Genomic DNA, 13,689 nt, shown 5'->3' with positions numbered 1-13,689 from the left:
GCGATGCCTGGTATGATCTCAGAAGACCGAGAGCTGGCTGAATAAGACTCCTAATGGCTGAAGACAGGACTTCAGTGCTTATGATTCAATGCATTCAGAAAATCACCCAATCTGAGTAAATTGTTAGTTAAAGCTGCACTTAAATAAGATATTCGCAACCCAGGATCATACCGCTGTAAATCAACGCGCTGCATTACCCGCAGTTACCTCCCAGAAACCACTCCTTGCAGAAGCACCATTACTAACAAAACGTAATGCATTAGACAATCGTTATCGAATGTAAAAAAAAATGGCTGTCATATGCAATATGTATGAGGGCCGCGGTGGCTTAGTGGTTAAGACGCTGAACTGCAGACCGGAAGGTCGGCAGGACAGCAGTTCGAGACCCGAGCGCCGCGTGACGGAGTGAGCTCCCGTCTTCAGTCCCAGCTCCTGCCAACCTAGTAGTTCGAAAACAAGAAATTGCGAGTAGATAAATAGGTACCGCCTCGGCGGGAAAGGTAACAGCGTTCCGGGCACCTCGGTGTTCAGTCATGCCGGCCACATGACCATGGAAGCGTCTTCGGACAGCGTTGGCTCTTCGGCTTAGAAACGGAGATGAGCGCCACACCCTAGAGTCGGACACGACTGGTTGGGGACACCTTTACCTTTACCTTTTATGCAATATGTAGGGAAAACTGCAACGGACCAAAGACGGTGTATATTGTTTTATTGTGTGCTCTTTGGTTTTAATTTTTGTGAACCGCCCAGAGAGCTTCGGCTATTGGGTGGTATAGAAATGAAATGAAATAAATAATAAAGATTCCGTAACCGTAAATCTGCGATTCTTACCGGAAAACTGGAGCAGCCTGTTGCAAGACATTTCGACCCTCCTGCACACAGTGTCTCGGATTCACGGTTGGTTCCAACAGAACAAACAAAAGACCCTGATATGCTCGACAAAAAAGGGAAATTTCTGGATCTATACGGGGTGCACCAGAGTGCACTTTGACCTGGGCCCCCTCAAACTGGCAGCCAGCAGACTTCAAGTTCCCATTTGCCCCAGTGTGTGTGTGTGTGTGGAGAGAGAGAGAGAGAGAGAGAGAGAGAGAATGAATGCTAATGGAGACTACGATGGCTATATCAGGTAGCCAAAGGAAGGAGAGATTAAAAATTGCACAGCAGAATGTTAAATTCACTGCTCCGCTTGGAGGTCTTCAGGGAGAAGGGGCAGGAAAGGAGAGAGAAGGGTGTGTGTGTCCAGTTTCAGAATTATCTGGATGCAAGCCTCCTTTGGCATAAATACAACTTTTTATCCTCTCTGGAAAACTGGCGGCGGCCTTCCAAGGACACACTTTACGCTTTGCCTAAAGATCGGTCGGAAAGGAAAGGGGACGGAAACCCAGTTATTGATCTCGCTACTAAAAAGAAAGGCTCCTTTGCATTCAAGAAGCCATTTGGCGAAAAGGAGGAGAGAAAGAGCAGCAGGAAATGGCTCTTTAGAATGAAAATCAGGTTTGTTTGAGATTTCTTGGGGGCTTAAGGCCCCACGTACAAGGGACATTAAATGATGTCTTTGCAGCTAACTTGCAGGGTGTTGTGTGTGTTTTTTAAGAAAAATGCATTAATTTAGGGGGTGGGGGCAGGCTGGTAATGAGATCGGAGCCGGCATGGAGAGGAATTTAATGCTTTCTTCCCTGCTAGCATGCTGAGGAAAATTCTTCTTCTGAAGCTGGCATTTGTTTTGGAGGGGAAATCCCCTACTGGTGCAATGGCACCCCCCCCCCCCAAATGATACAATTTGCATTTTGGAAAAGCTGCACATTAAACGCAAAGACATCACATCATGTCGCGCTTGGCCCTAAGAAATGTTAAAATCAAATGTCTACTTCTTGTCAGGAACCTATCAGTCACTGGCGTTCAGCCACTGAGAACGTGCCGCATTACACAGGCTTTAAAAACGAAACAAAAAGATAAAAGGCCATGCCAAGAATGGACTTTTTGGGGTCCAAATTGCTGCAAAATAGAACTGACTGTTTGCTGCAGGGAACATGGGAAAACTGCTGTTAAACGTTCTTAGGAAGAACTTCAGTTTTTGGTGTCAGCGGGCTTTCAGATCCTTGCCCTGCTGCAGACTTTTATCTTGGTTCCTACTTTTGGTTCTATTCTGTTTTAAACTGATGTTTTCCAGTATTATGTTTTCCTGTGTTATTGTACTTCATGGTTTTAGGCTTTGACAGGGCTCAGACCATCGTGACAGGAAAAGAAAGCATTGTGGCTTCTCTCCCTGCCTTACTTGCATAATCCCCCACGACGTAGCATGGGTTGGCGTGCTGTTTGAACCCGGTGCATGGCACTCTACAACCCACAACATGCAACAGAGGTTGTAGGGTGGGTATGAAGTTACCCCCACCGCATCATGGGTTTGGACGATGATTCATGTTGCATCACAGGGGATTATGCAAATGGAGGTTGCGTGGGGGCCAAGGGAGAAGCCACAGTGGCTTCTTTTTCTGTTGGGATTGTCCGGACAGGCCTTTTGTTTTGTAAACCACCCAGAGAGCTTCACCTAATGGGCGGTACAGAACTGTAATGATAAATACAACACCCGGTATTCCCAGGTATTAACCAGCTCGACTCTGCTTAACTTCCAAGATCAGACAGGATCAGATGCACTCAGGGTCACATTTTTGTGGTTTTATTTATGATGGCTGATGTTTTTCTCCCACTCTCAAAATACTAGAACCCGGGGTCATCCTATGAAGCTGACTGGTGGGAAATTCAGGACAGATAAAAGGAAGGACGTCTTCACACAGGGCAGAGTTAAACTATGGAATTCACTACCACAGGGTGTAGTGATGGCCACCCATTTGGATGGCTTTAAAAGGGGGTTGGACAAATTCCTGGAGGAGAAGGCTATCAATGGCTACTAGTCCTGATGGCTATGTGCTACCTCCAGTACCAGAGGCAGTGAGCCTCTGCACACCAGTTGCTGGGGAACATGGGTGGGAGGGTGCTGTTGCACTCCTGTCCTGCTTGTGGGTTTCCTGCGGGCAGCTGGTTGGCCACTGTGTGAACAAAATGCTGGACTAGATGGACCCATGGTCTGATCCAGCGGAGCTTTTCTTACATTCTTATGTTACTTGTAAGCCACTTTGGAAGGATTTGTATCCTGAAAGGTGGGTTATAAAGAATAGCAAATAAATACATAACTACATAAGAACTAGGCTTATTATCCTGGGCATCTTCAGTTAAAACAAATAAAGTAGGAGGTGAAAAGAAAGACCTCAGCCAGATCGGCATGAAAGAAAACAACACTGGACTAGACAGATAAATAGGGTGACCTGCTATAAGGATGCTTCCTATGTTTTCAAACACACAAAGAGCCAGTGTGGTATAGTGGCTAAAGTGTTGGGACTGGGACGCGGGAGATCTGGGTTCTAGTCCCCACTCAGCCATGAAGCTCATGGGGTGACTTTGGGCCAGTCACAGACTCTCAGCCCAACCCACCCCACAGGGTTGTTGTGAGGATAAAAGGGAGAGGAGGAGGATCATGTACGCCGCCTTGGGTTCCTTGAGGAGTGAAAAAGGATGGGATATAAATGTAATAATAAAATTAAGTAATTTAAAAAATGTTAGCACGACATTCCCAACAGGGCATCACTGAGTACAGGACATCACTGAGAGCCAGTGTGGTGTAGTGGTTAAAGTGTTGGACTGGGAGTCGGGAGATCATGAAGCTCACGGGGTGACTTTGGGCCAGTCACAGACTCTCAGCCCAGCCTACCTCACAGGGTTGTTGTTGTGAGGATAAAAGGGAGAGGGGGAGGATTATGTACCTTGGGTTCCTTGAGGAGGGAAAAAGAATGGGATATAAATGTGGTAATAAAACTAAGTAATTTTTAAAAATGTTAGCACGGCATTCCCAACAGGGATCAAGACAGTGGCTTCCCAGGAAATAAAGACCATCAGACTGCAGGCAAATGAACACTAAAACCTCTACAAACTCAACGCACGCCTGCTTTTTGAAGGACCTTTCAACCATGCAGAAAACTCCCCAAATCCCTTCATCCCATCCCCACGGAAATCTCGGGTTGTTCTGCCCCACGCAGAAAGCTTCAAAAGCCGCTATTAGCCACCCTCAAGTTCCTTTCTCCACCGAGGGCCTCACACGGTGCCACCAGCAGCAATTAATGGTACAACATTTGGGGGTGGGGGGAATAGAAAGCGCGTGCAGGATAGGTAACCTAGTTACCATCACCACCTTCTCGGGTGAAAGCTCGCCGGAAAATCTCCCCCCACACCCCAACCCCTTTTATTTGTCCTGACCTGGAGGAAGCTCCCGTTCTCTAGAGCGAAAGTGACGCCTTCCTTTCATCGGGGATTAAGCATGGGGGTGGGGGGAACAACGCAAGTTGTGTTCTGTGGTGAACTGTTCATACAGCTGGCAGCCACCCTAGAAGCGTGTGCAACTGCTTGTGCCGACACAGGCTCCCCCACCATCGGCACGATTGAAACTGCTTGTGAAAGGGTAGCCGTGACCCTGGAAATGGCAGCTTCAGGCAGCTGCCTGGACCCGCTGCTAACGGTGATGCTGCCATGTTGCTTTTAACCCCAGTTCCATGGAACTACACAGGCTTGGCCTAAGATGTTCTGCTGCCTGAGGCGAAGGAAATGACGGCGTTTCCTCCTGCCTCCTCCATGCCCCCCTTCTACCCACAGATGCCAACTGGACTGGCAGCTCAGTCTTATGCTGGTGACAGGACATCTTCCACATCACCAGGCTAGTTTAGGGAGTGAAGGGCGGGCCACGTGGGACACGCTGTTCTGTCCAACAGAGGGGAACAGCCGCCCACCATCCGCCGCCTGAGGCAACTGCTTCACTCTGCCTAATGGTAGAGCCGCCCCGGAGCTACAGAACACCCAGGGCATCGCGTTTGGGGAAAATGAAGATGGTGGCCGAAGTGGGTGGAGTGCCGCTGAGGGCCTCCTCAACCCTGAACAGGAGTGGGCATTCCTGTGTGTATATGCAACCCCACAGGATCTGGGGGGCTCATGCGTCCCGCTTCACAGAAGGAAGTCCTCTATTTGAAGGTGTCTGCCCAGTCCAAGTCTGGGTTGTCAGGGTTGGATCGGAGCCCAGAGAGCCCCAAAGCAGTTCTGATTCTGAAGAAGAGTTAAAAACCGTGGGAGAGGAACCCGTGCGCGCTTCAGTGGAGCAGCCAGGGGGAGAGCCCCTCCCGGTACACATTCCTGAGAGACCCTGGCAGGGAGAGGGAGGCACAGCAGCAATTTCTGGATGCTAGGCGCCGGCACACCCGCAAGTGCGAGATGGCGGGCGCTGAGAGGCGGTGCTCAGCCCACTTGGTGCGACGGCAACAGTGGCACCCCGATGCCCCACGGGAAAGGGGTGGACTCTCTCCTCCTAGCCCATAAGTACAGAGGTTTCCCGCCTTCCCCTCCAAACGGAGATCAACTGATTCCTAAGGCTAGAACCCCCGAGTAGGCAGCTCTCTTTAAGTCTCACTCATAGGATCAAGCAATTAGCATCTGTAAGCGTCATTAGGCTGAATGGGAATAAAGCCTTGGAAAAGAGCCCTATTGTCTGCGTGTTGATCCTGGCTACCTGAGGATTTCAGACGGCAGCAGGGGCAACCTCCTGACACCATGATGGCTCAAAACAGGGCCTTGAATATTGTAGCTCCTCTCTCTGGAACTCCCTGCCTCTGCAAATTAGACAGGCGCCAACCCTTCTTTGTTTTTGGCCCCTACTGAAAACATCCTTTCCCCAACAAACATTCCCCAAAAGCAAATCTTGCCTTCCGTACACAGCAATAATATACCGTATTCCGTTACGATGTTATACTGTATTGTTTCACATGCTGCTTACAAAGTTCTTTGTAAATACTGTTTTCCTAAATACTGTTAAATAAATAAATAAGGAGAGGGATAAAAACATGCAACCATGGAGCATCCCTGCTAATTTCAAAGAGATGCGCGAATAGCTCAGCAGCCCTTCTACGAGAAATGCCAAGCAGTGCTCCCAGCTCTCCAGGAGCACACAGACCAAGGACGTGATCCCATGCCCGCACTTACTTCCTAGGAAAAATGTGCCTAGGATTGGGCTCTACAAACGTGAGACAGGGCATGGACGCATCTGCACACGTCCACACACAAAAGAAAAACGGAAATCCCATTTGCTGGCCGACCGTGAATGAGCGAGTGGACTTACGGCCGCGAGTGGGCGGTTTCATAGCGCTCAAAGGCGTGGGAGAGGTCGTGTTTGTTGTTCATGTAGCACTGCATGCACAAGTCGTAATCGAAACAGATCTTGCACTTCCAGCGCATCCCGCGGATCCCGTGTTTCTTGCAACAGTCGCAGATGATGTTGGGGTGGCGGACACCTATCCGGGATAAAAACACATGAGAATCGTCATCAGTGGCAGAAGCACGAGAGAAGCCCAAGTTGGGTCTATCTGTCTCAGGGGTGCAGAAGCTCAGACTCGGGGGCCAAATTCGGCCCTCCCAGGTTCCCCAGAAGACGATGCCTCTTCACCCAGTCCCACCTCCTTTATTAATATTTATTATTACATTTATATCCCACCTTGTCTAGTCAAACTATGGGATTTGCTGTCACAAGATGGAGTGAAGGCCACCAATCTGGATGGCTTTGAAAGGGGGTTAGACAAATTCCTGGAGAGGAAGGTTACCAAAGCTACTAGTCCTGATGGCTATGTGCTACGTCCAATATCACAGGCAGGATGCCTATGTACACCAGTGGCTGGGGAACATGGGCAGGAGGGTGCTGTTGCACTCATGTCCTGCTTGTGGGTTTCCTGCGGGTAGCTGGTCGGCCACTGTGTTAGCAGAATGTTGGACTAAATGGACCCTTGGTCTGATCCAGCAAGGCTCTTCTGATGTCTTTATGCTTGTTTTTCCTCTTGCAAGGAACCCAAGGCAGCTTACATGGTTCTCCTCCTCTCCTTTTTATCCTCACAACAACCCTGTGAGGTAGGCAAGGCTGAGAGCCAGTGACTGGCCCCCAGTCCCCTTCATGGCGGAGTGGGGACTAGAACCCGGACCTCCCGAGACCCAGTCCAACACTACCACTAGGCCACACTGGCTCTTAGAGTGAGAGCTGCCAATCGTTTGGGGGTTTTGTGTGGTTTTTCCCACTCTTAAAGTTTGAAATGCCTCTCCTAAGGCTTAGTGGCTGTCAGTAACCAATTTAAGCTCAAATATGCTAGTTTCTTTGGTAATTTGGCCCTGAGGCCCCTCTGCTTTTGGCCTCACCAAGCCCTGGAACGCAGCCCCTGAAATCTTCTCATTGAAGGAATTTGGCTGAAATTTGGGCTAAAAGGGGTTCCACACCCCTGATCTATCTAATCCAATATCCCAATTCCTGCAGTGGGCAACCAGGTCCCTCCAAGAAGCCCATAAGCGAGGCATGTAGGCAATATCCTCTTCAAGCATTCAGTCCTCAATGGGCTCTTTTGGGGCTTTCCACCCCCCTCAGGGTTTTTCCCTGAAAGTATTTTTGAACTTCTGCAAAATTTTGAGTTCCTCCAGCCGACCGATACGTCCTTCTTGTATGTGGGTGCAGCTGTTTTGGCTACGTAAGTAACAGCACTCACCACCCGAGCATCGGAAATAAAGGGAAAGATGAGAAGGAGAGAAGAGTTTCTCTCTCTCAACACCGTTTGTAGGTTTATAAACCGTGACTTGTCCCCGCTTTGGTTGTCTACTTTCCCCCTAACTAGAAAAAGCCCCCTAAACACTTCACCCTTTTCCTTATTGGGATTCTGTTCCGACATGTGGATAATCCCTTTATTTAAATTAATGCTGTGATCCAAGGGGTGTCGAATCAAGAGCTGAGTTCCAGTTTGGAGAAACTCTCAGGGGCTGAAGGCCAAAGTGGGTGGGCCCCCCAAATACCAGCATATTTTAACTTAAAACTCTTAGGGCACAATCCTATGCATGTTTAGACAGAAAAAAGTCCTACAACTCCCAGCATTCTCAAGCCAGGGAATTGTAGGACTTTTTTTCCCTGTCTAAACATGCGTAGGATTGCACCCTTATTGACAATTATTTATTTATTTATTGCATTTATATCCCGCCTTTCTTCCTCTTGCAAGGAACCCAAGGCGGCTTACATTATCCTCCTCCTCTCCGTTTTATCCTCACAACAACAACCCTGCGAGGTGGGTTGGGCTGAGAGTCTATGACTGGCCCAAAGTCACCCAGTGAGCTGCCATGGCCAAGTGGGGACTAGAACCCGGATCTCCCGGTTCCTAGCCCGTCACTTTCACCACTACACTACACTGGCTCTCAATAACTAAGCCTTAGGAGAGGCATGTCAACCATTTAGAATGGGGAAACCTGCGCAAAAACCACTAAACCACTGGAAAAGGTGGCGTGGCCATGGTGGAAATCTGTACTGCTGCACTGAAACCCCAGGTGGGTGTGAGGTTGAGCACGCCTGATAATACACTTACCTGGGACTGAGCAGACGCACAGAGGATTGCACGGCTCACCAGGTAAGGTAAAAACCAGCAAAACAAGAAACAGATGTTAAAGCAGGATTAAAAACTCAGAGCCAACTGGGATAACACATCTGTTACAAACACCTTTATAATCCTATGTACGAACCTCAGGTAATGCGAAACGGTATCAGCCACACACAAGAGGAAAACTCAGGGGAAGAGGGAATAGAATGGAGCATCCTGGGAAAGGGCACGTCTGGCTGTGATGAACTTTTCAAAGGAACACTCCACACTTACGACACTGAGATGTTATAATCTATAATAAAGAAGTATGTGTGTCTGTCCATCCATCTGTTGGTCCATCCCATAGCACCAAGGCCGTGAAACTTAAGACACCTGAAACTCTGCGTGCATACTAAGGGGGCCCTAGAGGTGTGCACTTTGGGGGGTTTTAAGCACACTAACTGATTTACATTATTTTAAACAAGTTGTTGTTGTTGTTGTTGTTGTTATTATTATTCCCTGCCTTTTTCCCAGTACTGGGACACAAGGCAGCTTACAAAAATTAAAACATATACAATTAAAACATATGAAAATATACAAAAGTTAAAATTAAACAACAATATAATTAAAATTATATTAAAACATTAAAACAGCATTTTAAAACAACATTTTAGCAGCTTACCCCCAGGTTCTAACTATGTCCCAAAGGATCTAACGAAAGGTTTAACTTCACTAAAGGTATACAGAGACTTTTAAATGTTATTTTGTTAAATTTAACAGCTGGAGACTTCCTTTCTGAGCAATAACTAAACTTTGACTGGGTTACTTTTAACTGTAGGTGTCTCTTAATCCGTTCGTGATTTGTTCACAGATCTATGTTATTGGCATATCATTATACTTGGGCCTGCACCTGTGTTTATACAGGTGGACAGAGACTTTTTTTGTGTTCATATTTCATTTTGCTCCAATTTGCAATGAATTGAGTTTGTTTAATTCCATTTGAGTTTTTTTTATATTAAAAAAAACTTTATAGCATGTTGTTATAGAAGACAGCCTAATACTTAAAAAAAAAAAAAGGTTATGGACATAAATAAACTCTCGACTTTGAATTATAGTAAAAACCATGGTTATTTGTGGAATCTGAGCGCCAGAAGCTTTCCAATGAAGTATGTTTCTGGTCAATGGGAAGGCAGTCAAAGAGGGATGACCAACTAACTCCCAACTTTGAATTGCATTTCTAAGGTAAGATAAGATGTGCCCATGTGGTTGATGCCTGCAGTGACATCTTCACCCACTAAGGACAGATGTCCCTAACCCGCACATCACTTTCTAGTCCATGTAGTTTGAAGCCCGGGGAGATGAGTGGGCCGAAAGATAGAGTTATAGGCCCTCCCCCTCCCCTGTGCTGTGGGGCAGCCCACCTCAGGGAACAGAGTGGACAGAGCCCTCCCCCAGGGGATACAGGGGTACACCATGCCTGGGGGTGCCTGCCGGTGCAGCTGCACCCAGATGGGGTGGGCACAATGCTTGCTAGCATACAAGTAAAAAAGGGCCTCCCCCTGCGTCAAAAGGATATCGAGGTCGGAGTCCTGGTGAAGTCACCCCATTTTCGTTGCCGCTCTCTGCATTTTCCGCAGCCACGAGAGACCCTTTTTGAAAACTGGCCACACAGACCTGTAGCCAGGATTCTATTCCCTGTTGCCTTCCGCTTCCCTCTGCTCCTTGCATGACTGAAGAAGCCAGCAAACCAATTATTTCATTTCCCCCAGGAAAAAGACAAGGAGAGCAGAACTCTTCCTGGGGATGTAACTAAGGAATAACAAATTACTACTGTAGATCAGTCACAGAGCACCTGTTTGGCATGCAAAAAGGCCTCTGGTTCTGTGCTCAGCCTTGCCAGGTACGGCTGAAAAAAGGGCCGCTTCCCGTTAGTGTAGACCACAGGTACACAAAGACAGGCCCAGCGTTTTAATCCTCCTGTGGTCCCCAAGGGCCACGCCCCTCCTCTGGCCACACCCCCTTTCCTCTAACACTGCTCGTTTGGCGGTCTCCTGGCTTTTGTGCAGTTTTCCCCACTCTAAAAAGTTGAGACGCTTCTCCTGATGTTTTGTTATTGGCAACAGGAGCTTTAAACTAAAATATGCTGGCATTTTGACCCCGCCCCCTTTGCCCTTGGTCATGCCCCCTCTGCCTTTGTCCCCGCCCACCACTGGAATGTGGCCCCCGAGAGCTTTTCCCTAACTGAATTTGGCACTCGGGCTGGTATAAGAAAATAAGAAGAGCCCTGCTGGATCAGATCAAGGGTCCATCTAGTCCAGCATTCTGTTCACACAGTGCCCAACCCACAAGCAGGACATGAATTTATTTTTATTGATTGATTTCTTACATTTCTTAATTGCCCATCTGGCTGGTCACTCGGCCACTCTCGGCGATGTACAGCAACACAAACAGTTTGAAAACAATAACATTTTACACTGAAACATCATATTTTTAAAAATACCCTAACCTACCCCAAATGCCTGCCTGAACAACCACGTCTTTAATGTGTAGTGGAAGCACATTAAAGAGGGGGCATGGCGGAGTTCCCTAGGGAGGGAGTTCCACAGAGTGGGGGCCACCACAGAGAAGGCCCTCTCCCTCGTCCTCACCAGCCTAGCTGTCCTGGCTGATGGAGCAGAGAGAAGGCCATCCGAGGCCGATCTTGTTGAGCGGCCTGTCTGGTGCTGCTGCAGTCACAACCTCCCGGCCATGTTCCCCAGCAACTGGTGTACATAGGTAAAGTGATAGCCTTCTCCTCCAGGAATTTGTCTAACCCCCTTTTAAAGCCATCCAAGTTGGTGACCAGCACCACATCTTGTGGTATAAGTGGCTGAAAGAGGTCCTGCACCTCAGGGATAGACAATAACAAGCTAGACGGACCAAGGGTCTGAGGTAGCGCAAGGTTGTTTTCCATGTGACGTCTGCTTACTGGGGAGCGATTGCTAACAGTTTGTGCATGTGCCACAGGAAAAACGCACACACACCTACCTATTTGCGCATTATCATACAGAAGAAGGTCATGTGCTCCTTGGAAGCCGGTCCGATAGTTGGTGCGGGTCCCTTGGTCCCACTGGACCACCACGGTCCTATCTGGGGTTGTCGGGCTGCCCTGTCTGCCGATTTCCACCACCGTCCCGACGTTCCCTTCGCCGCTGTCTTGGTTGCTCCACTTCCAATCCACCCCACGGACCACCCGCATTCCAACCTGCATGCTTGCGTGGGGGTCCAAGTCCATCGGGGTGTGCAGGCCACCTCAGTGAGCGTGCCGGCGGGCAGACTCAGGGCCCCGGGGGCAACGCATCGACGAAACCTACAGGAAATGCAATGAGCCCAACTTGAGAAGCAGGCTGGAATTAGGGCGAGAGGGTCGCCCTCCAGATGTCTTAGTCTTCTACTCCCATCTGCCCCAGACAGCATGGCCAGTGGGCAGAAATGCTGGGAGCTTATTCATTTATTTCATTTCTATACCCCCAACAGCCAAAGCTCTCTGGGCAGCTCACAAAAATGAAAACCACAGAGTGCTGCATAAAACAACATAAAACCTGAAAGCTTAAAACCACAATATTTATTTTCTTGTAGTTCAAGACGTCCTTGGGCTAAAGCTATAAAAACATAAAAACAACAATAAAAGCCAACAGTAAAACCAGCAACAATGTTAACAGCAGTACCAGCAAAAATAGCAGTCATATCAAGAGAAGGCCAAGGTAAAATAATATGTTTTCAAGGCCTTCTTAAAGGTCTGCAATAACAGAGCATGGCGGATCTCTGATGGCAACTTGTTCCAAAGGTGTGGGGCCACTGCAGAGAAGGCCCTCTCACCTGTGGTCACCCATCTGACTGCTCTCACGGGTGGGCAAAGGAGAAGGGACTCTCTTTCTGATCTTAACGCGCGGGCAAGGTGATACAGGTGAAGGCAGCCCTTCAGATAACTTGGTCCCAAACCGTTTAAGGCTTGTTTTAGGTTTTTATCTGCTCTTCTTTTTTAAACTGACCACTGCATTTTTCTAATCAGTTTTTTCAACATTTATATAACACGAAGTAGTTATATAAACTACTATATAACACGAAGCAGTGTTATATGGTATCATCCTTTACGTTTCCACAATATGACGACCCTCGTCAACTTTGATCCAGATTCTATGAAGAAATGAAGGAAAGGAAGAAAAAAAAGAGAGGTAATCAATACACATAAACAGGGCTGACGTCAAGAGTAGGCATGGTGGGGCGCCTGCCAAGGGCCTTCACCCCTGCAGGGGCCCACTGACACCATTTCAACCTGCTTCTTCACCTGGGTCTCGCTCTGGCCCAGACAACGGAGGTGGTGAGAAGGAGGAGGAGAGGATGCCACGGCCTCCTTGCCCCCTGGCTCTCTGCCTCCCAAGCAAGCGAGTGGGAGCGAGGCGGAGGCAGAGCTGCTGGTGACAATGGTGGTGAGATGGAGGGCTCACTGAGGGTGTCTTGCCCAGGGGTCTCCAAAATTGGAGCTGACACTGCACATAAAGACGATCATTGAGCTGCAAAGATACCTAGAATCCTGTACTTGCACGTTGCAGTTCCGAATTTAAAAAATGCCCCCTTTCTCAATAAGCTTCTCGTCTGCTGGTCTACCTGCTCTAGCTCTGAGCAGGTTTGCGTAGATCGGGGGCAAGGAAACTGTGGCCCTCCAGATGCTGTTGGACCCCAGTTCCCGTCTGCCCCAGCCAGCAGGACCACACCACAGGTTGGCTGTTTGCCGTTGGCCGTTCAACTTCCGATTCCTTCCCTGAGGATCGAACTGCTCAGAGAGCGTTTCCGAGAACAGAAAGTCGATGACGAGCAGGAGAAGTGAACGCTCATTTGAGTGGGTGGACCAAAACACACACACACACGCGCGGCACGCTTTCTAGGACTTCAGGAATAATATGCTGCTAGAGCAGATGTGCCAGGCAAATAGGCAATGAAAGGTGAGGAGCACAGCTGGAATTCAAGGGGCCACAAGGAAGAACCGGTGGAAGAGGCAGAGTATGTTGGAAGACCAGAATTCAGTCGGACACGGAAGCCTGCACACTCCAGCACCGAGAGAAACTAGCAGACCAAATGCCAACACCAGGCATTCTTGGGCTGGCAGGGCCTGGGTATACGGACCGCCAGTTAAAATGGCACCAGACTTACTTCGCAGATTGCATCAGCTCATTAGGATTCTCAT

At 48.5% G+C, this 13,689-nt stretch overlaps 1 protein-coding gene across 3 annotated transcripts in view; it reads right to left on the bottom strand.

Moving 5' to 3' along the window:
* MIB2 (MIB E3 ubiquitin protein ligase 2) overlaps positions 1 to 13,689 on the bottom strand; it is a 90,466-nt gene that overhangs the window by 41,593 nt on the left and 35,184 nt on the right. For 2 of the 3 annotated variants that reach the window (XM_084822023.1, XM_084822024.1), the window contains 2 exons: positions 11,493 to 11,814; positions 6,212 to 6,383 (listed from right to left, as the gene is read on the bottom strand). In XM_084822023.1, the coding sequence (XP_084678149.1) occupies positions 6,212 to 6,383; positions 11,493 to 11,739 (419 nt within the window). In that variant the 5' untranslated portion in view covers positions 11,740 to 11,814. Of the gene's footprint in view, positions 1 to 6,211; positions 6,384 to 8,628; positions 8,779 to 11,492; positions 11,815 to 13,689 lie in introns of all 3 variants that reach the window. The other variant, XM_084822025.1, reaches the window with a different exon arrangement.

Source organism: Heloderma suspectum, chromosome 15, assembly GCF_057233095.1.
Source record: "Heloderma suspectum isolate Gila_16-S chromosome 15, 16-S_ref, whole genome shotgun sequence".
Lineage (NCBI taxonomy): Eukaryota > Metazoa > Chordata > Lepidosauria > Squamata > Helodermatidae > Heloderma > Heloderma suspectum.
Note: the sequence above shows the minus strand (reverse complement) of the source record. Positions and strands in the feature narration are given on the sequence as shown.